Genomic DNA, 26,006 nt, shown 5'->3' with positions numbered 1-26,006 from the left:
AACTTGAGCTCTGATTTTATAACAAAAAAGTATATGACAAAATAGGAAACTCCTCAACATGATGTTCTAGTTGTTAGGTGCCACTGAATCAATTTCAACTCATAGTGACCCTATGCACCACAGAACAAAACACTGCCCAGTCCTATAACCATCCTTATCATTGTGATGTTTGAGCCCATTGTTGCTGTTAATTTGTCATGCGTCTCACACTGGGGAAACTACTCTCCACTTTTCCAAGGATGATGTCCATCTCCAGGGACCTGTCCCTCTTGACAACATGTCCAAAGTACTAGAGATGCGGTCTCACCATCCTCAGTTCTAAGGAGCATTGTGGCTGTACTTTTTTCCAAGACAGATTTGTTTGTTCTTTCAGCAGTCCATGGTACTTTCAGTATTCTTTTCCAAAACCATAATTCAAATTCATAGAATCTTCTCTAGTCTTCCTTGTTCACTGTTCAACTTTCACATGCATATATTGTTGTTAGTTGCCATCAAGTCGATATAGACTCATAGCGACCCTATGCACAACAGAATGAGACACTGCCTGGTCTTGGTCCAACCTCACAATTGTTGCCACGCTTGAACCTATTGATGCTGCCACTTTGCCAATCCATCTTGCTGGGGGGTCTTCCTCTTTTTCTCTGACCTTCCACCTTACCAAACATGATATCCCTCTCCAGTGACTGGTCCCTCTTGACAATACGTCTAAAGTGAGAGACGAAGTCTGGCCATCTTGGCCTCTAAGGAGCACTCTGGCTGTACTTCTTCCAACACAGATCTGTTGGTTCTTTTGGCAGCCCATGGTACTTTCAATATTCTCCTCTAACACCATAACTCAAATGTATCAATTCTTCTATGATCTTCCTTATTCACTGTCCAACTTTCACATACATATGAAGTTACTAAAAATACCATGGCTTGGGTCAGGTGTACCTTAGTCTTCAAGCTGACATCTTTGCTATTCAACACTTTAAAAAGGTCTTGTGCAGCAGATTTGCCTAACGTAATACATTGTTTGATTTCTTGACTGCTGCTTCCATGAGTGTTGATGCTTGATCCAAGAAGAAAGAAGTCTTTGACAACTTCAGTCTTTTCTCTATTGATAAGAATGTTGTTTATTGGTCCAGTGGTAGGATTTTTGTTTTCTGTACATTGAGATGCAATCCAAACTGAAGCCTATGATCTTTGATCTTCATCAGTAAGTATTTTAAGTCCTCTTCACTTTCAGCAAGCAAGGTGGTACATCTGCATAAAGAATACAACTCTGCTGCATACCTTTCTTAATTTTAATTCATTCAGTGTTCCCATGTTCTGTTTGAACAACTGCTTCTTGGTCTATATGTACAGGTTCCTCATAAGCACAATTAAGTGTTCTGTGATACTCAATCTTCACAATGTTGGCCATAGCTTGTCATGATCCACACAATAAAAGACTTTGCATAGTTCATAAAGCACAAGTAAACATCTTTCTGGTGTTCTGAATGGTGTTCTGCTTTCAGTCAAGATTATTAATCTGACATCAGCAATGAATGATGTTCCACATCCTCTTCTGAATCCCGCTTGAACCTCAGGAAGTTCCCTGTCAATGTTTGTTTGTAGCCATTTCTGTATTACCTTTAGTAAAACTTTACTTGCGTGAGATATCAGAAATATTGTCCGATGATTTCCACATTCCATTGGGTTACCTCTCTTTGGAGTGGGCACAAATATGGATCTCTTCCAAAAACTGGGCCAGATAGTTGTCTTCCAAATTTCTTGGCAGAGATGAGTGAGTGCCTTCTGTGCCGCCTCACTTTCTTGAAAGATTTCAATTTGTATTCCATCAGTTCTTGGTTCTTTGTTCTTTGCCAATTCCTTCAATGCACCTTGGACTTTTTCCTTCAGTATCATTGGCTCTTAATCATATGCTATCTCTTGAAACAGCTGAACATCAACCATTTCCTTTTGGTACAGTGACTCTATATTACTTCCGTCTTCTTTTGATGCTTTCTGCATCATTCAATAATTTGCCCAGAGAATCCTTTAATAATGCAAGTGGATGCTTGAAGTGTTTTCTTCATTTCTTCCAGCTTGAGAAATGTTCGTGTTCTTCCCTTTTTGTTTCTGACTCCAGATCTTTGCACATTTCATTGTAATATTTGACTTTGTCTTCTCAAGTGGATCTTTGATATTTTCTGTTCAGCTCTTGTACCTCCTCACTACTTCCATTTGCTTTAGCATCTCTACACTGGAGTGTGCAAGTCTCAGAGTCTCTTCTGATATCCATTTTGATCTTTTTCTTCTTTCTTGTCTTAATGACTTTTTACTTTCTTCCTAGATGATGGTCTTTTTATTTTTTTAATGTTCTTGATGTCATCCCACAACTCATATAAGGCAACTGAAAATGTCATGGCTTATGTCAGGCACCCCTTAGTCCTCAATGACATCTTTGCTCTTTAATAACACTTTAAAGAGGTCTTTTGTAGCAGATATACATCATTTGATTTCTAGGCCTGCTGTTTTCATAAGCATCGATTTTGGAGCCAAGTCAAATGAAGTCTCAGATAACTTCAATCTTTTCTGTTTAGCATGAAGTTATTTATTGGTCCAGTTGTTAGGATTTTCATTATCTTTACATTGAGGTGCAGTCCATATTGAAGGCTGTAGTCTTTAATCTTAATCAGTAAGTATTTCAAGTCCTCTTTGCTTCTAGTAAGCAAGGATGTGTCATCTGCATATTGCAGGTTGTTAATGAGTCTTCCTCTAATTCTGATGGTATAGTCTTCATAAAACCCAGCTTCTCAGAGTATTTGCTCAGTTTAAAGAATAAGTAAGTACAGTAAAAGGATACAACCCTGACACACATCTTTCCTGGTTTTAAACCACTAAATAGCCTGTTCTAATGACTGCTTCTTGGTCTATGGACAGGTTCCTCATAAGCACAATTAATTGTTATGAAATACCCATTCTTCGCAAATTGTATATATATATATATATATATCCCTCAAAATTCCATAACAACATAATGGAATTAAAAAGTGAATAATAGAATTAATAAGTTGATTCAACAGAGTGACAAGGTCAATGCACAAAAGTCAGTTGGGGTTCTACACATCATCAATGAGCAATATGAAAAGGAAATTAAGGAAACATTACCATTTACAATAGCATCTAAAAGAATGAAGTACCCAGGAATAAGTTAACCAGGAAAAAGGAAGACTTAGAAAATTATAAAGCACTACTAAAGGAGCTCTGGTAGCGTAGTGGTTACGAACCGGAAGGTCAGCAGTTCGAAACTACCAGCCGCTCCGCGGGAGAAAGATGAGGCGATCTGCTCCCGTAAAGATTTACAGCCTCAGAAACCCTATTCAGGGTCGCTATGGGTCGAAACCGATTCGACGGCACTTAACAACAACAACAACAACACTAAAGAAGTTAAAGAAGACAAAAAAGAAATGGAAGAACGTTCCATGTTCATGGACAGGAAAGCTTAGTATAGGTAAGCTGTCAGTACTACTCATAGTAACCTATAAATTTAATGCAATACCCAAACAAAAATTCAAATTGCTTTCTTTGCAGAAATGGCAACATCTATCCTCAAATTTATATAGAAGGGCACAGGACCCCAAAGCACTAAAGCCATCTTAAAGATGAAAGTATGAAGATTCCACTTGCTGATTTCAAAACATACTACAAAGCTACAGTAATTATAACAGCCTGATTCAAGCTTACTAGCTGCTCGCTAGCTGCTCCTTAGAAACCCTATACAGGGTCATTATGGGTCAGAACTGACTCGCAACACTTAACAACAAATAAACTAGTACAATAATAAACATATAGTCTAGTTGAATAGAGCTTAAAGCCCAGAAAAAGATCCATATACATACATGGCCAACTGAGTTATGACAAGGGTATTATGTATACTCAGTGGGAAAGGAAGTCTTTTTGATACACGGCTCCGGGAAAACTAGATTTCCACATGCATTACAACAATGAATCATAATCCATAACTCAGCATACATAATCAATACAAAATTAGTTACGTATGGATCAAGGACCTAAATACGAAAAACCATAAGATTCTTAGAAAATGCAGGGAAAAGGCTATGGGAACTAGGGTTTAGTGTAGATAATCAGATACGATAAGAGAGGTCTGACAACAGATGACAAAAATGATAGATGGGCTCTCAAAATAATTCAGCAAACTAAAAATGTAACCTAGAGTTTGGGAAACCTTTTTCAGAACTATTTATGAGACAAGGCTGAATTCCGTCATGGATTGAATTTTGTCACCCAAAAGTATGTGTCAACTTGGCTGGGCCATGATTCTCAGTAGTAGGGCAGCTATATATGTGATGTAATTGTCCCCCATGATGAGATCTGATGTAATCAGCCAATTAGTTCTAAGGGGGTTGGGGTGGGGTGACCCTTCCTCAGGTCACAGTCCTGATCTGATGCGAGGAGAGTATTCCTAGGGAATGGCCTACATCACCTTTTATCTTACAAGAGTTCAAAGAAAGAGAAGTGAGCAAGAAGAACTTCAGCACCACCAAGTAAGAAGAGCCAAGGAGCAGAGCACGTCCTTTGGACTTGGGGTCTCTTTTATGAGAACCTCTTGGACCCAGAGGAAGAACGATGCCTAGATACATGGAGATCTCCAAGGATTGCCAGGACCACAGATGCTAAAAGGATACAGAACTTTCCTCCTAAACCGTGAGACAAAAGAAAGTGAAAGCCTTTCCCAATTTGTACTGTTAGCCTCTTAAATTGTGAAAATAAATTTGTTTGGTAAAACCACCTACTTGTGGTATTTCTGTTATAAGTGGCACTAGAGAACAAGGCAGGGTTTTAAATCTAAAGTATATGTAATTTCCAAACCTTAACAACAAAAATACAAACAACCCAATCAAAAAATGAACAAAAGACTTGAATAGACAGTTTATCACAGAGGATAGTTAAAAGCCACAAAGAATATTCAAATGACCAACAAGCACCTAAAAAGATATTCAACATCAATTAGCCTTTAAAACTAAAAATGAAACCTACTGCTGCCGATTTTGACTCACAGTGACCCTACTGAATAACGTACAACAGCTCCATAAGTTTTCCGAGAGAGATACAAATCAAAGCCACAATGAGGTTTTATTTCACCTCCTTTAGAATGGCAATGAAAACAATAAGCATTTGTGAGGTTGTAGAGAAACTGAAATCCTCACTCTTTGTTGGTGGGGATGTAAAATGGTACACCCACTGTAGAAAACAGCTTGACTGCACCTTAAAGAGTTGAGCGTAGAACTACTCAGCCATCCCAATCCTATGTATGTACCTAGATAAAGTGAAGGCAGGAATGCAAACAGAAGCCTGAACACAAATTTGTATCACAGCACTTGTTATACAATAGCTGAAAGGTGGAAACAACACAAATGTCTACCAACAGAAGACTGTATGAGGGGGAGGAAAAAGTTGGTGGAAAAATTCCATTGTCTTTTTACTCCATTTCCCATGAACTTTCTAAAGCCCCCTCATATAAACAAAGATGTAGTGTGTACATTAGGCAGTCAAAAAGAGAAGTGAAATTCTGATGCATGCCCAGAATAACCCTGAAAACATGCTGAGTGAAATAAGTCAGTCACAAAAGGGCAAATGCTATATGATCTCACTTTATATGAAATAAATACATAGAAACCAAAGATTACCAAGGGTGGCATGGAGATGACAAGGGGAAGATATTTTAGGGAAGCACTAAGTTTATCTTAATGATGATAGGATGTTTTAGATGAAGATAATGACAATGGTGGCATAACATGAAAAAATTTATCAATTTCACTTATTTGTAAGTGTGGTAGTGTGTTGGTAGATGTTTTCAAGTACATGTTTCCACCACAATGAAAAGAAATTACATACATAACTTAAATAATAAAAGTGACAGCATACATTATTTTAAAAATAACAAATGTACACCTTCGTGGCTCAATTTTCAGCCAAACCCAATCTAAACTGAGGTGCACAAATGACAAATGAGAACAGTGTATATACTTCCATTCTCTAACTACACCCACAGGAGACAGTTAGTGATAGTCTAAGAAAACATCAACATACAATCATTAATTTTAAGTACTAATACAACAACCCACAATGCCCCAGAAAGCAGACAATTTTAGCTCACAAGAAGAAATAAAAGAATGGCTCAAACAAATGACCAAGATGCAGAAATAGAAAACTTTTCTAAGGAAGAAAAGTTAATGGAATTAACTAACAAATAATTCAAAAGAATGATATTTAGTTAACTTCAAAGGATTGAAAGATTAAGGAAAGCAAGGAGAACACTGAAAAAAACTTTATAGAGAATTCAAGGAAACAGTACACACACAAAAAAATAGACAAAATAAATGTAAACTTAGAAACAAAAGGGCAAATGCTATATGATACAAAACCTACAATTAAAAGTATAGAAGATCAATATTAAGATTTCAGAAATGAAAAATACAAAGAAGGGGCAAAGGAGTAGATTTAAAGCAATGAAAGCCTCAACTAGTGAGCCTAAAGATAAATCACTGAATATTAGTATGCTAAGAGAACAATCAGAAAAAATAATGAAAAAATCCCATGAAAGTGTAAGAGTTACATGGGACACTGTGAAGTGAAATAGGAAGAGACAATAAAAAGAATGGAGAAAATTGTTGAAGAGTTGTTGGAAGAAAACTTCCCTAACATCATGAAAGGTAAGCATAAAAGAAGCTGAACAAACCCCAAACATGATGATGTTGTTGTTGTTAAGTGCCGCTGAGTTGATTCCAACCCATAGTGACCCTCTATAGGGTTTCCAAGGAAACAACTGGTGAGCTTGAACCACTGATCTTGCAGCTCAAGTGGCTCTGCTGTCCACAGCGCCACACCAGTACTCCCCAAACATGACAGATCTGCCCCCCCCCGCCGCTAAAATTGCCATATCATAATCAAACTTTCCAAAATCAAGTATAAGAAAAAAAATCCTAAGAGTTGCTCAGGAAAAATGAGATGTAGTACCTACAAAGGAGAACAAATAAGACTAAGCTCTGATTTCTCAGCAGAAACCACACTAGCAAGAAGGCAATGAAATGAATTATACAAAATTCTTACAAAGGAAAAAATTTGCCAACCAAGAATCATATACCCAGCAAAACGGTTCCTCAAATACAATGGCAAAATTAGAACATTTCCTGATAAACAGAAGTTAAAGGAATTTGTAACAACCAGACCAACTTTACAAAAAATGCTTAAGAGTGTTCTTTGGACTAAGAACCAACAACAGCACACAACAACCTGAGATTACCTACATGACAAGACCACCCAGAACTCAATCCAGATATAGACGTATTTAAAGAAAAACAAACCTACAAGACTGAAAATAGGAAACCAGAGATATCAATGTATAATGAAATCAACTAAAAAGCTAAAAGAGGGAATAGTGTAGAAACAGAACTTCCAAATGACAAGGAAGTTAGGTAGATTTCAAGATAAAACAGATGGTTATAATGGGAAAAAAATTAGTAAATTAGAGGGTAACCTCAAAGAAAATTTATATACTTATACATCAAAATAAAACAGGAAAATCAGAAAGATTTAATAAACATTAACACAACAGAAATAAAATGAAAAGGAAACCCACAAACTCAGTACAGAAAATTATGTGAAACAAAGAAACCAGCAGAATCACAAAAAACACAGCAATCGATTCAAACCTATTGATAATTACACTGAATGTAAATGAATGGATACGAAAACAGGATCCTTTAATATCCTGTCTACAAGACACAATCAAAAAGACAGAGATAGCCTAAATGCCCATAAACAGAAGAATGGTTAACAAACTTTGGGTACATACATGTAATGTTGAAGAATAATGATGAATCTGCAAAATACCTCATAACATGGATGAACCTGGAGGATATTGGGCTGAGCCAACCACAAAAGGACAATATTATATGAGACCAATGCTGTAAAAACATTAAAAGATTTTCTTGATAAAAAGAAAATCTATACCCTACCCAGAGAAGCAGTGATGCCAGAGATGGAGGCAGAGATGATGACATGGAGAGAGCTTAAGGCTGGGGACTCTAGACCCAGAGAGGGAGCAGGGCTGTGTGCTGATGGCCAGGGGGCAGGCTTGCAGGGTATACCCTTTGGTTGGTTGATGATGCATGGAGGGGACTGTAACCATGGCAATGAATATACATAGGATGAATGTAAAGCTAATGTTTTTCCATGTAAACTATCACATAATTCACAATAAAACACTTAAAAAAAAAAAAAGACAATTTATGATGCTTACAGGGGGAGGGGGAGAGAAAATTATTTATGGCTAGAGGGCAGACACATATTAGTTAACATAGAAGACAGGGCAGGCAATATACAACAAGAGGGAGGTTAGCAGAGGAAAGATGAAGGTAGCAGGGGACACAGGGAAGAATGCAGTAGTTCAAGAGAATCGAGGTAAATGTTAACTCTGTTGGTACATGGAGAGAACTGCAATCATTGTAATGAAGCAAAGTGTGTATTGTTGAAAGCAAACCTGATGATTGGCTCTTTAAAACTTCAAGTCACAATAAAAAGTTGTTTTTTTTAAAAAAAAGGCAAAGTCACCATAAACACAGCAATCCAAACTGTGAATGTGTTCAATGACAGACCTTCATAATAGATGAACCAAAGTTAACAAAACTGACAAAGAAAATAGATAAATCTATAGAGATAGGAGCTCTGGTAGCGTAGTGGTTACGAATCGGGCTGCGAACCTTAAGGTCAGCGGTTCGAAACTACCAGTCGCTCCGCGGGAGAAGATGAGGCTTTCTACTCCCGTAAAGATTTCCACCCTCGGAAACCCTGTACAGGGTCGCTATGGGTCGGAATCTACTCGACGGCACTTAACAACAACAACAACAACAACATAGAGATACCAAGGAGCTCTGGTAGCATAGTGGTTACAAATCAGACTGTGAACCTCAGGGTCAGCAATTCAAAACTACTAGCTGTTCCGTGGGAGAAAGATGAGGCTTTCTGCTCCCGTAAATATTTACAGCCTCAGAAACCCTGTACAGGGTCGCTTATGAGTCAGAACCAATTCCACAGCACATTACCACCACCACCATAGAGATATCAACATTCCCTCTCAATAGTCCACAGACCAAGTAGACAGAAAGTCAGTAAGGATGTATAAGACAAAACACTCTAAACCAGCTTGATCTAACTGATGTGTATCGAACATACTGCATCTAGTGTATATGAAACAGTCACCAAAATAAATCATCCTCTGGGTTATAAAGCAAATTTAAAGTACACTCAACAATCTATCAAAATCTGTAGGCTATAAATAAAGCAAGACTTGGTGGCGGTGGTGGTTATGTGCCGTGGAGTCAGTTCCAAAGCATAGCAACCCTGTACAGGGGTTTTAGAGGGTGTAAATCTTCATGGGAGCAGAAAGTATCATCTTTCTCCCATGGAACAGCTGGTAGTTTTGAACTTCTAACTTTGAGGTTAGCTGCCCAATTCATAATCACTACGTTGCAACAGCTCCTTAAAGCAAGGTTTAGCAAGAAATTTTTAGCTCTAAATGTTTATATTTAAAAACAAAAAATATTTATAAATTAACTTGAATAAGTTAGAATGTTTATTTTCAACTTTAAGAAGCTAAAAGAAATAAGCCCAAAGTAAGTAGGAGCAAAAATCAAAAGAAAAATCAATTAAAGGATAATTCTTAGAAGTGATCACTATAACTGATAAACCTCTAGCTAGACTGATCAAGAGAGAAAACACAAATCACCAATATCAGGAAAGAAAGAGGGACATCACTACAGATCTTATAAACAGCAAAAGAATAGTAAGCATTATTATAAGTAACTATGACAATAAATTTGACTACATATATAAAATTAACAAATTTCTAAAATTGACACAAGGAATAGAAAATATGAAGAGCTCTCCATCCAGTAAGGAAACTGAAATTGTAATTTAAAACCTCTTAATAAAGAACATTACAGGTCCATATGGCTTGATTGCTGAAGCCTATTAAACACTCAAAAGATTAATAATAATGTTCCATAAAATATTTCAGAAAGTAGAGGTGAAGCGAACACATCCCTCCTCCTTTTATAAAGCCAGCACTACCTTGGTAATGAAAAACAAAAACATTGCAAGAAGAAAAAATACAAACAACTCCCCCACCACCACTGCCATCACCAAAATAAATAAATAAATAAAGACAAAAGATTTGAAGACATCTCACGAAAGATTTATGCATGACCAATAAGCACATAAAAAGAAATTCAACATCATCAGTCCTCAGAGAAATACAAACTAAAACCAAAACAAGATTTCTTTATACACCCAGTGAAATGAATGGGTATTAACTAAACAAATGAAATTCCAAGGTAGACAAGGATATAGAGACCTGTAAGAAGCATATATTTGCTAGGGGTAGGGGGTGGTGTGACAGTGTTGTACAACCACTTTGGAAAATAGTTTAAGGGTTTCTTATGAAATTATCATGCATTACCACACCCAAACCAAAAAATTCACTGCCATCAAGTCAATTCTGCCTCATTGTGACCCTACATAGGGCTTTCAAGGCTGTAAATCTTTATGTGTGCAGAAAGCATCATCTTTCTTCCCCGGCCTGGCTGCTAGGTTTTAGTTAGCAGTCTACTATTTATCTTAAAGCACCACCAGGGAACCAACATTCTATTTCTTATCCACTGAACCAGTTATTTATTTACCCAAGAGAAATGCAAACATAAGTCAAAAAAAACCCTTGTAAATAAATGTTTGTATAGATACTTTACTCTTAACAGTCTAAACCGAGAAACAATCAAAATGCTCATCAACAGGTGAATAGATGAATTTTGGTAGTTTCATACAATACAAGAGCAGTAAAATACCAAATTAATGATATATTCAAGAACATGGAAGAATCCCAAAATCATATGCTGAGCAAAAGAATCAATCTGCAAAATGGATTCAATTTGTATGAAATTCTAGAAAAGGCAAAAACAAATCTATAATGACACAAAAAATAACTTAATTGTTCAGGCCATTGGTAGAGTGATATTCACTGCAAAGGATAAAGAAACTTTTTCAGGTGATGGAAATGTTCTCATTCTTGATTAGGGTAGTGGTTACACAAGTCAAAATTCAAACTGTACATGGATTACAGGTGCACTGTTTGTATGCGAATAAAGCTGGTTTAAGAGCCCTGGTGGCAAAGTTGCTTACTTGTTGGGTTAACCACAAGGTTAGCAGTTCAAATCCACCAGTTGCTCTGTGGGAGAAAGATGAGGCTCTCTATTCCCACAAATATTTGCAACCTCAGAAACCCTACACAGGGTTGCTGTGAGTCGGCACTGATTCAACAGCACACAAAAATGAAGTGGCATTGGCACATGTATAGATAAAATGTTTTATCTCTACCTTACATCAGCCACAAAATAAACTGGACTGAAGATAAACATAAAAAATAAGACCATTAAATAAAAAGGGAAATAAAAAGACACACTCGTGATCTTAGGGATTCAAGACATTAAAAAGCAAAAGCTATAAAGGAAGATACATGTTACTCATTAATATGAAAATCTTCTAGACTTTCAAACTTAAAAAGACAAGATTCCAACTGAGAGATATATCTGTATTATATACAAGAAGTTATTAGAATCCAGAATTAAAATAAAATACTTAAATGAAAACAAAACTCACTGGTAAAACAAACAGACCAAAGGACAAAGAGAATAGAACCATTTGCTCACAAAGAAATCAAACAGCTGACAGAACCTCACTAGTTATCTAGAATATGGAATGCCATTTTTCACTCAAAAGACTGGTGCTCAGTAATTCCAAATAGTGGTGTGCATGTTGTGGGTGATGGATAATGCAAGTAGGCGTACAATGGATAATGCAAGTAGGAGTACAAACTGGTATAAATACTACAAAAGCAATTTACAAGTATATATTGAAGTATACTCAGCAATTCTACTCTTTGTTTTTTACACTAAGGAAATTCACACTAATGTACAATAATGTACACAAGAACATTACACTAGCGTAATATTCATAAAAATGCAAACTTGTGACCCACCTAAATGCCAAAGAGAAATGATTAAATAAACTAGGACACATTTATATTATGAATGCAGTTAAAAAGAAAACAAGATACTTGTATATGTAATAACATGGAAAGGTCTCCAAGACATTGCTGACTGAGTAAAGATATACTACAACATATTATGTAGAAATAAATGAAGATGCTTACATGTAAATGATTACAGATATATGTACACACATGCATGGAAAGACTTGTAAAAATACGGGAGGGCTTCAAAAAAGCTATGAAAAGTCATATCTTTTCATTCCATTTTTCTAAAAACTTTTTGAAGCCTGCTTGAACATATGAAATTAACTCTAGTGAGGGTGGGCAGAACTGGAGGAAGGCTATTACTAGAGGTCCTGGTCAACTTTCACAGTGAGAATGTATATTTGTGTAATTTGTATAAGTGTAATTAACTACCAGCCGCTCCGCGGGAGAAAGATGAGGCTTTCTACTCCCGTAAAGATTTACACCCTCGGAAACCCTGTACAGGGTCGCTATGGGTCGGACCTGACTCGATGGCACTTAACAACAATTTAATTAAAAGCAAATAAATCATCTGATTCTAGATTAACTTGAAACCACTGTCTGAGAAAATGTTTCCCATAGGACAAAAATATAGTTACTTACTATATCCTTAGATAGGGATTCCTTAGCCAATGGATTGAAAAGCCCTACTACCTTTAGTTTAGAATATCTTAATAGTTTACAACAAGCATCAATGTTATTTATTGCCTTAAAAAGCTTGCTCAAATACCTCTCAATTCAAGTCGTTCTCAATCCATTACTCTGTTTTATTTGTAAATATTACTATATTAACTTTCTATTTAATTATTTATTGTCCCACAAAATGGGAATGGCAAGACAAAATTCTGAATTCATGTAATTTTAGTCAAGCCATTTTGTTTTCTTACAGTATTAAAGACACATTTTATTTACTTACCTTAGTTGGAAAAGGAAATTTGGAAGGTTCTGTTTTGCATGGCGTATGAATAGCCGTTAGAGGGGGAGGCCATGAATGCGTCATCTCCTGAAATGTAATTATTACAATTTGTTTTCAAGCAGGTCAAGGATAAAAATTATACAGCTAAAACCAGATTTATATTTATAAATACTGGTTTCATGATTGCTCTTCCAAAATAATACATTTTAAATCAATAAATATTAATTATGCACAATCGTGTGCAAAACATTATTGGGCATGAGAAGATAAATAATATACACTCCTTGACTTCAAGGAGCTTTCTGTTAGGATGGTGAGATCTGTGAATAGTTACAGAAGTCAGCCTGTAATCATACACAAGGCACATAGTAAAGCACTACTGAGGAAGAGCTTGCTGTGGCAGTGGGAGGAAAGGGGTAATGATAATAGAGAGCAGCTAACATTTATTTATCCTGTACCTTTAATGGGATAGACACTGAGCTAAGTGCTTTGCATGTCTGTTACTCATTTAATTCTCACAATGACGTTATGAGGTAAATACCATTATTAACTTCAGGTAAATACCATTATTATCTTCACTCTATCTGGGATGAAACTGAAGCACAGAAATTACTTATTCATGGTCACCCACTTAGTCAGTGATAGACACAAATTTCATCTCCCAGACTCTGGCTATAGGATTCAGATAATGATAGGAAATTTTGGCCAGGTGGAGAAAATCAGAAGCGAGAATTCAGAAGCACACAAGGAGGAGGACAGGCAAGGTTCTAAGTCTGGTTTTATTTGAGCCTTCTGTCTAATCATATACCAAATGTGTCCAAGTGGGGGTTTAGATAAGTAGAAAGAATCACAATGTATATGTCAGAGGAGCAGGGGGCAGGAGCGGTATCAGAATAAGAAGGGAGTACTTTATTTCTGGCATTGAGTTCAAAGTAAGCCATCAGGTAGAGAATACACAATAAGTAAGATGTGGTACACTACTAGCAATTTACCCAGTAGTTATACCCACAGAGTTATGTAAACATACATGCTCAAGGGGTCACACTTGAAAAATGGAAACTAAGTCTCTAACAACCAGGACTGGTTAAATAAATTGACATCCACACAACAGAACACGAAGCAGACATTAAAATGAGAATTTAACTACTGATATGAAATGATGTCCACAGTATATGGTTAAATGACAAACACATGTCATACCTATGTCCTACAAACTATTTATACATGAAACAAATTCTCTGTATAGTTAACTCTGGCTACCTTTACGCAACAGAAAGGGGGAACAAAGGGTACTTGATATCGTCTGTACTGCTTGAACCTCTGAAAACAGCCATCTGTATTGTCATTGCTCTCTATCCTCTTATGATGTTTTATTTGTAATAGCATTTTACTTCCTACATATTTTAATAGTGTAATCCTACATATTTTAATAGCATATTAGTTCCTACATCTTGTTCTAGAATGTTCACTCAAAGGGTAGAAGGGTTATCATTCTTATTGTCACAGAATCCCCAAAGTTTGGCGCCTAGTTGGTGCACAATTACTATGCATAAATTAATTTCTTCCACAATAAATATATATCCTTAAGAATTAAATTTCTTCTCTTTTCATTTCATTTCTTTTCATTCATGATATAGACCTGGAGTTCTTTGTACACAGCACACAAGGAATAGGAAGGGAAATGAAAACTCATCTACTCTAGGCTCTCAGTATGGCATTTTATACCTCAAAGGCCAATATACTCTCAAATAAGAAAATCAATTTCATTCTCCAACTATCATCAAATGGCTGAGTATTATTATACCCATGGCCATGTGCTAAGCCCTGGGCATATAAAATAAATGGTCAGTGATATCAAAGAGATAATTAAATAGAAGAAAACTTAAGGTTTCTTCCAGATAGTAAAATTCCATACATTTTTGAGGATTCAAGGGCAAAGAAATGTGACTTATGACTTTTTATATACATAATAACTGAAAATAAATGATATATTTATTTTCAACGAAAAAACAGAATCTAGAAATTACTGAAAAGGTGACACACCCCAAGAAAGTTTACATTAAGGAGGTAAAAACAAACAAAGAGGGGAAGTGTGTGGTTTAGGGAAACCAGGTTGACTAACAAGGTCCATCAATAGTGGGAGACGTAAGAACTGGACTGTGGAAGGTCTGAAATGTTGAATTTGGAAAGTACTCTTTTTATGGGCCTTACAGATGCACTGAAAATTTTGGAGAAGGAAATTAATTTATGAAGAATAGAGATTTAAGCAAAGACCCTGGTAGCAATGCAAAAGATAGACACATAAGGTATATATGAGGGTAAGCCAAAAAGTATTGCTATGAAATCAAAGTAACTTTCATTGAATAAAAATATCAAAATATTAAAGAAAAAAAAAAAGACAAGCAAGAAAAACACTGGAGGGAGAAAGGCAGAGTATATCTGTCATTATTTAGGCTCAATGTGGCAGGAATGGAAAGAGATAGATATTTTGAAGGAATTTTTAAAATCTTAGCCTAGTTTTGTAATTAAATGGAATATGAGAGGAAGAAATCAGACATCTAAGTTTCCACTCTATATATGAGCATGGGAAAATTGCGATACTATTAATAGAAGGAAGTCTGATAAGTATGACTTTAGACATGTTGAGTCTAAAGAAACAGCAGGAAATCCAAATGGAAACCACTAAGAGGCAATTCAGAGACATTAGCCAAATACAATGAGGTCAACATAGGAAAGGAAGATTGAATAGCTGTCTAACAGATAAAGCCATGAAAACGGAGGAAAAGTCAGTCAAGTCAAAGAGAAGAGAGACTAAAAAATGAAACCATACTTAAGTGATATGAGAGGGCACAAAGGTTCCAAAAGGGCAAGAAGGGCAGATGGAAAATAAAAACAAAGACGCATAACAACAGTTAAGGAAGGAAGAATGAAGATTCCAGAAGGAAAAAATGAAAGCTCTTTAAAATAGCAGAGAAGGTAAAAAGAATGAGATCTCAGTGAAGCTCTTCGAATGCAGGGGAAGACAGTGTCCTTAGAGAAGCAGGGTCAGCAGCATTATGGAGGTCAAAGAGAAGATCCAGCAGGCTAAGAGAAGGAATCAGAAAGAACAGAGCAGAAGCAGTCAATGCAGAGTAATATTTCCAAAGTATTAACAGTGAAATGCACCCTATAGACACAAATTCAGGAGCTTACTCCCCGCCCCACCAAAAAAAAAAACCCCAAGGAAATACAAGTTATTATGTGACTGACAGTTTTATCTTTTTTCTCTTAAGCAAAAAGTAGTCATTGCCACTCACAAATTCACTACACATTATATCCAATTTCTTTTTGAAATTTTTGGTTATATGTCAATTTTACACCTAAAATGTAAAAATTCAACACCTAAAATGAGCAGTATTCAGAGATCTTTTATTGTAGAATTTGACCAGCATGTACAGATGACTTGCAAAGCAATCAATTTTCAATGTAATGGTCTAACTGATAACTACTGAGTTCTTTAGCACCTCAAATTAGTGACTGATAAACCTGAGAGATTACAATTATATTTGTTCTTTTTCTTTTCAAGGCAAGCTGTTAAGACTGGAATTTGCATTATTAAAAAAAAAAAAAAAAAACTATTGCAAGGTAAAGGTAAACAGCAAACAAACCATGTGATTCAGAACCGAAGTGTGAATGCAAGCAAAATCGTCAATTGATATTGATGAACATAATCAAGTTACACATGTAAGCAATCTGCTGCTTCAAATCCTTTGAGAAATATAGGGAAGAGCAAAGAGTAGCAGTGCATCATCATTAAATAAAAAGACTGCAACTATTAAAAATCAGATAACTTACTTTAAGAATTTCATCCACACAGCTCACATCACCAGAAGCAGATGCCTTAAGAAATAAAGAAAATAAGAAATGCAGATTAGATTTAGAGTCATGATTAGATGACCATTTGTTGCACAGATATAAAAATATTTGAAATAAAATTAAATTTAAACAAGTTATTTATGATTCCACACTCCCGTAAAGATTTACACCCTCGGAAATCCTGTACAGGGTCGCTATGGGTCGGAACTGACTCGACGGCACTTAACAACAACAACAACAACCCCATATCAGAACACTAATTAGAAACTTTGGACTAATTTTTTTTAAATACAAATTGTAATCACTAAAAATTTGTTAATCTTCTAACTATGATTTGAGAAACTTCAATGTAAAAGTCTTTCCTGCCTAGATAAACTGGTTGATATCTGGCATTTGCCATCTTCAAAGTAACAGTAAAGCTGTAATTTGTTCTTTTTTCCAACAACATCTCTGTAATTCAAAGGTTTTAAGATTTTCAACTTTCTTACATTTAGATTGTAATTTGATAAATGTAATTTTGTTAGGTAACAGCTTGCCAAAAAAGTTTTAAGTTTACTTATATTCAAAATACCGAACTAAATCATTTCACATCAATAAACAAACAGAATAAAGCCAAGTTTAGTTAAAGATTACTTTTCTGCAACATGATGTGTGTTTTACACATTCTTTCTTAAATCACTGACACTAAATTGTACAAATTACCACTTTACTGTTATTTTGAAGATGGCGAATGCCAGATATCAATTAGCTTACCTAGGCAGGAAAGACTTTCAAATGTTCCCCCGCCAAAAAAAAAAAACAAAAAAAAAACCAGTGTGCCTGTCCCTCTCAGGCTGCTACCCTCAAGGTCCGCAGTTCGAAACTACCAGCAGTTCCACAGGAGAAAGATGAAGCTTTCTGCTCCCGTAAAGATTTACAGCCTTGGAAACCCTAGACAGGGTCACTATGAGTTGGGACCGACTCGACAGCACACCATCACCACCAACAACAAACCCTCTCCTGACCATTCTGAGGTATGATTTTTGCTTACTGACATTACTTCCAAAAAAATTTTTTTTTTACTGCACAAATTACATTAAAAGATAAGTTTCCATTTCTTTCACTATGAATGCTCACTTCTTTGGTTATTTTGAATATCCTGCTTTAGTATTCAGCTACCTCAAACCTATGGAGTCCTGGTGCGGCGCTGTGGCTTAATGCGCTGGACTGTAAAGTCAGTTTGAGTCAAAAGGTCAGTGGTTCAAGCTCACCAGCCAGTCCTTAAAAACCCTATACAGAGTCACTAATGGGTCGGAACCAACTCAGTAGCACTTAACAACAACAACCTCAACCCCATAACCAGAGAAGGGACTGCAGTATCCAAACCATACATCACCACCATCTCCAGAAAATATCCTAACATTTATCACAATGACTCATGGCCCACATTTCATTCAGAAGTCACTATGAGAAGTAACAGAGAATTCAATTTTCTTTTTAAAGAAAAGAAAACAAGGTATATTATGGCATACTATTCTATAAAGAGGAGCCCTGGAAATGTAATGGATTGCAAGCTGGGCTGCTAACTACAAGGTCAGCAGTTCGAATCTATCAGTAGCTCTGTGGGAGAAAGATGAGGCTTTCAGTTTCCGTTAAGATTTATAGCCTTGGAAACCCTATACAGGATCACTATGATTTGGAACCAACTCCATGGAATGCAATCAACCAATCATTTTATCAAGAGGGAAAATCTAAGGTGGCAACTTTTATTTTACAGGGACTTGTCATTTTTAATTTTGGAAAATAGGAAATGACAGTCTATTTCCCAAGAGGAGACACTAACAGCTCTATGAATTCACTTGGGAACCACTCACAAGTCTTTCTTTAAACTTTTACATCCTTTATAATAAGGCAAAGAGGCAGTTCAAGTTCAATCATAATTTCATGGTAAATTGCTTCACATATTCACAATGTTAAAAGTTCTACTGTGTGACTTACATCCAGTGGTTGAGAAGGTATTTTTAGCTTGGTGAGATGTGCTTTGCTGCTGGGTTTCAGCTCAGTCATGCTGTTGCCATGGGATTGGCTGCTGTAGTGCTCAGAGGACAGCTTTGGTTCCATGGACTCCTGTCCATCCATGGGCCGCACATAGGCAGTGGGTTTCTGTAACATTGAACTGGACTTTGACATCAATGAAGGGGGGAAAGACTGGTTTGAGTGCTGTCCACTTGAAAAAGGTACACGGGAAGGTGAATCCCAGTTTGCATCAGGGTCCCGAGGTGATTTGGAACGTTGATGTTCCTTGCTATGGTGATCATTCCCATGAGACCTGGAATGACTGGAGCTTAATGAAGAAACAGCTTGGGGTTTCCCAGGGCTGGAAGAGCGTGATTTGGAGTGTTCTGATCCATGCTGGCCTTTTTTCCGGCTACTGCTCCCACTACTGCTATAGGAGTCACGGTCATGCCTCTGGCTACTACTATTAGTGCTGCTACTGCCACTTGCACTGGTCCGTTGACTGCTGTGTCCACTCTGTAAGCCTGAGGACCGTTTCTGAGACTGAGAAGTGCTGGGTGCAGGTCCTACTGGAGTCCATTTGCTACTTTGATGTGAGCTCCCATGTCTCTGATCGAAGAAATTTGGGTTGGATTTTTCATCTGCTGTCGGTGGTACTGTAGGCTTGGGAATTGCAACAAGCTTTGGTATAGATCTGTCCCCTAAGAGATCCTTCATTTCATCGTAGTTTCCAAGCATACTCTGAATGCGACTTGATAACTTGTCTTCTTTGCTAGTCTACAAAAAATGTAAAATAAAATTGTACTATTTGCATAATTAGAAATAAAATATGATGATAAACTGACTTTCCAAACTTCAAATAAAAAAGGAGTTTTTTATAGCCTCATACCTCAAGGATAACAACTGGAAACAAACTCCAGATATACAACTTTTATACTGAAAATATTCATTTAAAGTATCTAAAAATAAATATTCTTACTTGTCTGTAAGACAACTGAGAACTAGATTTCAGAAGGAAAATAATCTGAATTTCACCAATAAACATACTAGCACAGTAGCAAAAGCTTTTGAAAAGCAGGAAAATAATCAAAATTATGCTTTTACATAATTAAGTTCCATGTCAGAAGATTAGTCAACACTTAAAATTTGGCCGTCTAAGATATCTTCCTTGTAATTCAATGTATAGTTAAAAGCAGTAACAAAAATTTAGTGAAACAAGTTATACCCAACTGTTGCACTGTTTTTAATTTTGATTCTACCTGCTATTATGATTCGTCAGGTTATCAAAAGCCCCAAATAGCAAATTTAAGCACACAAAAAAAATCAACCAGGGATAAAATTTGAAATCCTGGCTAATTCTGACCAAACAGAACCTCCTACTTTTGAAATCAATAGTAATGTATTTTAAATAGGTTCATGATGTCTACTAGGTCTAGGACCTTTATACTCAGATACATGGAAGAAAATATTCTGATTACAAAAGTGGAACTCAGGTTAAATTACTATTATTTATTTTGAGGTTAGCATGAATCAATAACAGCTTTTGATTACCTGAAAAATCCGATCCTATTAAACAAGAGATAACCACAAGGCTGGTGGTTCAAGCCCACCAACTGTTCCATGGGAGAAAGATGAGATTTTCTGCTCCTGCTAAGTTTTACAGCCCTAGACATCTTACACAAAAGGAGCTCTGGTAGCGTAGTGGTTATGAATCAGGTTGCGAACCGCAAGGTCAGCAGTTCGAAACTACCAGCCGCTCCATGGGAGAAAGATGAGGCTTTCTGCTCCCGTAAAGATTTATAGCCTCGGAAACCCTGTAGAGGGTCACTATGGGTCGGAACCGACTCGACGGCACTCAACAACAGACATCTTATACAGACTCACTATGAATCAGAACCAACTAGACAGCACTTAACAACAACAGACAATATCAAGATCAGAATCAAATCCAGTTCATTAGAATGTAACTACAAAATAAACAGTAGTATGAGTCGTGATTCTGGACAAAACTCTAGTTATTTTCAATATCCTTTCATTGCTGTTCTAGATAGAACTATGTCCCCCAAATATATCTATTGTTAAATCCTAACCCCTATAATATGTGGTTATTATCTCATTTGGGAATGGATTTTCTTTGCTATGTTAATGAGATAGTATTAGTGTAGGGTGTGTCTTAAATCAATCTCTTTGAGATAGACAAGAGATTAAATAAATAAGCAAGCAAGAAAAGCTGAAGGTAGATGCCACACCACATGAAGATCACCAAGGAATCAATGAACAAGGACCTTCCCCAGAGCCATAGTCCAGACAGCAGATTTCTAGACTCCTAAACAGTGAGAAAATAATATATATGTGTTGTATTTGTGCTATAGCAGCAATAGGTAACTAAGGAAATCTCTAATACAGGTTTTGTGTTCATGCTCACAAAAACAACCATGTCAGTATGACTCATTTTAAATTGAAAAATCCTTAAAGCACGAAATAAATGGCTTTTACAGATGCCATAGTGGTTTCTATAAACACCAAGTATGTTATACTTTTAATATTTCATTTAAAAAATGAACTCTCAAATTTCATAATTTAAACCAATAGTCATTACTGCTGAAATATATAGTATTATAGCTAATATACACAAAATAAGCCTGTAAAATACAAGGAAAACAAATTGAATAAAATCCAAAACTAAATCAAGTATTAGAGATATGTATGACCACCAAATTTCAATAATAGTCACTGGAAGTGGTACTAGTCAGTGTTTACTGTAAATCAAGTACAATAGTAGTAATTTTAAATTTTTTTAATTTTATTTATATTATTGCTTATAGCAAATGCTTCAATGCATTAAACATCTCTGGCAACAAGCTCTAACATAAATCTGATATTGTTAATTAAGCATTAAAAATACATTAAAAGGAAAATCCAGAGAATTTAGCCAATGATAGTAAAATAAAAGAACTGAAGACACATTTATTGAAATCTACTAATAGTTACTGAATTCTAGTAAACTAAGTAGCCAAATAAGGAGCTCTGGTAGCGTAGTAGTTACGAATGGGGCTGCAAATCTCAAGGTCAGCAGTTCGAAACTACCAGCTGCTCCATGGGAGAAAGATGCGACTTTCTGATCCTGTAAAGATTTACAGCCATGGGAAAGGGTCACTATGGGTCGGAACCGACTCAATGGTACTTAACAACAAGTAACCAAATGGCAAGAAATAAGGAACAACAAAAGCATCCATGAAATATTCATCTTTGATTGATGATATAGCCAAAAAGTACCTAAGAAACAGCAGATAATGCATAATAAGCTACAAAATATTCAATTTAATACAAGGGGCAGAAAGGTAACAAGTCTGTCCCAATTTTGTGGTAGATCCAAAGTACACAGACAAATGTCAATCCAGACCTCAATTTTAAAAGTTCCAATTAGCAATGGGAAGAGGAGGAGAGTTTTTAGGGTGAGGTAACGCTCTATTATTACATGATTGGGTCCTGATTGGATGTGTATTTTCATGTTATGAAAATTTTTCAAACATTTACTTTGTGTACTTTCTTTATATGCATATTATACTCCAATGAAAAGTATACTCCAAGAACATACACTCTAAAAAATGTTAAACTATTAGATGATACAGTAATCCTTTTCTAATAGAAAATCAAGATGAAAATATTTAAAAAGTAAAAATGTGTTATTAGCGGGAAAATACACAAAGGCCAACTTACAACTTTGTATGGCTCAGCAAAGAGAGGAGAGCTAGGTGGGAAGGCGTCCTCGCCCTGCTGAATTTCCTGATTTCGCCTTTCCCGTTCTTTCATACGCAGCACATTCCGGTCTTCACGGTTCATGTTGCTATGAAGAGAAACACAGTCTTTACATCACAGAAATGCAAGGAAAGATGAAATTTTCTATATTGATTTTGTCTGTTTAATGCTTCAATCAGAGATTCCCTTTCAACTGCCAAGTAATAAGCAGTGTTTGTGCTAAAGTTGGGTTTCAGAAATGGTTTAATCAATGAATACAGCAGTTCTTCCACAACTCTTCAGAGAGGAAACACTTATATTGGTCATAATATAAGGGCCCATCCCCATCGAAACACTAAACCTTATCAACTTTCAAAGCGCGCTCTACTAGCTAAAAGTCAGGTAAAACTTGCACATCCAGAGGGAAGGCAGTACTTAAATCCAAATCCTCAGTATTTCCTACAAGCCTTTTCCAGCTTCCTCTTCAGTAATCTAACTATTCTCTGCCATTAGAGGCGATCAGCCCATTCCCACCTACCATCCCCTCTCCCAGGGTCCATTGGCTTGTCTCTACTTTGCATCTACCTTATCTTGATTTCTTTTTGTCCCAAACACAGCTTCCTTGGTGTCCATCCTTATGGCAGTTTGACCTCAGCTTTGCTGTTGCTCTAGATTCCCTAAAAAATGACATTTCTGCTCTAAATATATTGATATTTCAATTAACACCTCAAAAAATGGCAAAACTGAGGCTTTCAGCAATAATATCTAAAATTAACTTGGGTTAGTAACAACAGTTGAAATTCTATTGAAAAAGAAAAAGTTCTGGGGTGGGGAGAAAAAAGTGATGTAATTTCTATAATCATGATGGTACGTTCTATTTTTACTAAGAATAAAGCAAGGGAAATAGCTTATTTATAATAGCAGAGATTTTGGGTTAAACAGACAATAATGATAAAGATTGTCAAAATGTGAGATAAGGGATTATCAGAGATTCTGACACATACTTTCCGGGAGATAAACTAGCTGTCCTAGTTTTGTTTTTTGTTTTTTTTTTTAAAAAGCCTTATTAGAGGACAAACGAAAAAATCTGATTATACCTTATACCTGGGGAACAGTGCTAGTCTAATATTAATAAATTAAATCTAACTAGAAAATTAATATCAACTAAGACTGGAGAAAAATATTATTGTAAAATCAGAATAGGTCACAACATCAATATTCTCTTGAGGACTTTTGTCAGTGGTGAGAATAGTGAAAGTAAACATTCAAAGATAAAACTTCCTGATTTACACAATTTAGCATCATGCAAATAGCTTTGATAAAAATAAACGCTATTGCAAGGCACAGAAATCAGTTGTGCTTTCTTTGGTCTCCTAGCAAATACTGAACCTAGCACCATACTGAACCACACACACACACACACAAACATTTAAATCTTTCTTTAATGAATACCATAAAACCTCCACACTTAATCAGAGAATAAACCATAAATTATATTACCCGCCAGCACACTTGAGCCAATTAAGAACTGTGTATCACTAACAATCAAGTTTCAAACAGACCTCTTAAGCTATGGTATTGCCAACGAAGTTATTTGTATCCGGAAAGTCTACAAGGGACATGTTAACTACCAATTTCCTTTAAATTTCCTAAATTTAATTCCTGAAAGATCAGAAATGCCTTCTTATAGTTGATTTAATTTTACATATTCAACAGCACTAGGATAACCACTTAAAAAAAAAATAGTATCTCTTCAAAAACAGAGATGAAAAAGGTAAAAATTCCCACAACAAACAAAATACCTTCTAAAATGCAATGTCAAAGAAATTTTGTTTTCTTTTCTCAAACAATGAAAGCCATCCAGTTTCTTATATTTCTTTCTTTCTTTAATTTTAAATAAGGCTCCAGGAGGCTCAGAGCTAAATTAGCTGATTACTAAAAATAATGTAGTTAATAACATCCTTGTAGCTAATGACAATGCTTTTAATTCAGCAGTATATATATTCTCTAAGTGAGGCTGTTAAGCTGAAGGATTTGTCTGTTTTCACAGGATGACTTCAAAACCTGGGTTCAACCATCATAACAGCTATGTCACCTGAGAAAACAGTTGGTACTTACCAGTTAGTAACAGAAAAGTTATTAATTAGACCGCTATTGTTCACTATTAAATTCTATGTATTTGTGGCTTCTGTTTTACAGTACTGATCAGTTTATTTCTTTTACTACCATGCTATTTTGGTAATGGATTCCTGGTGTGGCTATTTGATAAGCACTGGACCACAAGGTAGGTTTGAACCACAGGATCGCAGTTCAAACTCACCGGCAGCTCCTTGAAAACCCTATATAGGATTGCTATGAGTTGGAACCCACTCAACAGCACATAAGAGCAACATTTTGGTAATGGTGCTTTACAGTAAGTTGTGGGTTTTTTCTTTAATAGTAAGTTTTAACATCTGGTGTGGCATATTCTTCTTGTTCTCTCTTTAGTGCCTAGCAAAGAAATGCTTTTTGCACACTTATTACATTAATAACAATGCCTAATAAATATTAAATATTATTTTTAGTAAATCTGGGGTATGCTTTTATTTCCATTTAGAAAACTGAAGCATGGCATGTTAGATGTTGTGCCCTCCTAGGCAAGCACGGCATTGTGGCGCAACTTTTTCAAGTGTAATAACTAGTGACCAAGAGGAGCAGCTGAGGCGATCCCATGATCAGTGTGAAATTTTTTGGGGGGTGGGACAAGGGTACGCCTTCGGCATAAGCACAATACTGTAAAACCTCAGGAAGGGGCAATAAATCCCAAGACTAACAAATATTTAAACTTTATAATCCTCTTTCTCCTATCTTTTATTTTGAAAAGTTTCAAACCTACAAAAAAAAAGTATAATGAACATCTATAAAACCTTCACCTAAAAGTAACAATTATTAACATTTTACCAAAATTGCTTCTCTCTATATGTGTGCGTGTTCTGCTTTATCTTCAGGAAAATTTCTAGACTACTTAAAGAGTATACTTGTATTTTAATATATATCACTAAAATGCTTCCCAGAAAGACTGTGTCAACTGATAGCACTACCAACATAGAATGCCCTCATTGTTGTTGTTAGGTGCCACTGAGTTAATTCTGACCCATAGCAACCCTGTATAGGGTTTCCAAGGAATAGCTAGCTGGTGAGCTTGAGCCACTGACCTTGCAGTTCAAACTACCTTACAGTCTGACGTATTAGCCTACAGCACCACACCAGCCGTTAAGCCATGCCATTTTCACATTATAAATCTTTTATAATTGGAGCTCTGGTAGCGTAGTGGTTACGAATCGGGCTGCGAACCTTAAGGCCAGCGGTTCGAAACTACCAGCCGCTCCGCGGGAGAAAGATGAGGCT

The 26,006-nt window shown here is 36.1% G+C and overlaps 1 protein-coding gene across 1 annotated transcript in view; it reads right to left on the bottom strand.

The window, feature by feature from the left end:
- The window catches only part of AFF4 (AF4/FMR2 family, member 4), a 178,465-nt gene that overhangs the window by 80,985 nt on the left and 71,474 nt on the right, over window positions 1–26,006 (bottom strand). The window contains exons 2-5 of the mRNA XM_006872913.1: window positions 22,602–22,728; window positions 18,864–19,658; window positions 16,866–16,910; window positions 13,032–13,118 (exon numbers count right to left, since the gene is read on the bottom strand). Coding sequence (XP_006872975.1) covers window positions 13,032–13,118; window positions 16,866–16,910; window positions 18,864–19,658; window positions 22,602–22,724 — 1,050 coding nt within the window. The 5' untranslated portion in view covers window positions 22,725–22,728. The remainder of the gene's footprint in view (window positions 1–13,031; window positions 13,119–16,865; window positions 16,911–18,863; window positions 19,659–22,601; window positions 22,729–26,006) is intronic.

Source organism: Chrysochloris asiatica, unplaced genomic scaffold (genome assembly GCF_000296735.1).
Source record: "Chrysochloris asiatica unplaced genomic scaffold, ChrAsi1.0 scaffold00215, whole genome shotgun sequence".
In the NCBI taxonomy this organism is placed as follows: Eukaryota; Metazoa; Chordata; class Mammalia; order Afrosoricida; family Chrysochloridae; genus Chrysochloris; species Chrysochloris asiatica.
The sequence above is the reverse complement of the archived record's forward strand: the minus strand, read 5'-3'. Positions and strand labels throughout refer to the sequence as shown.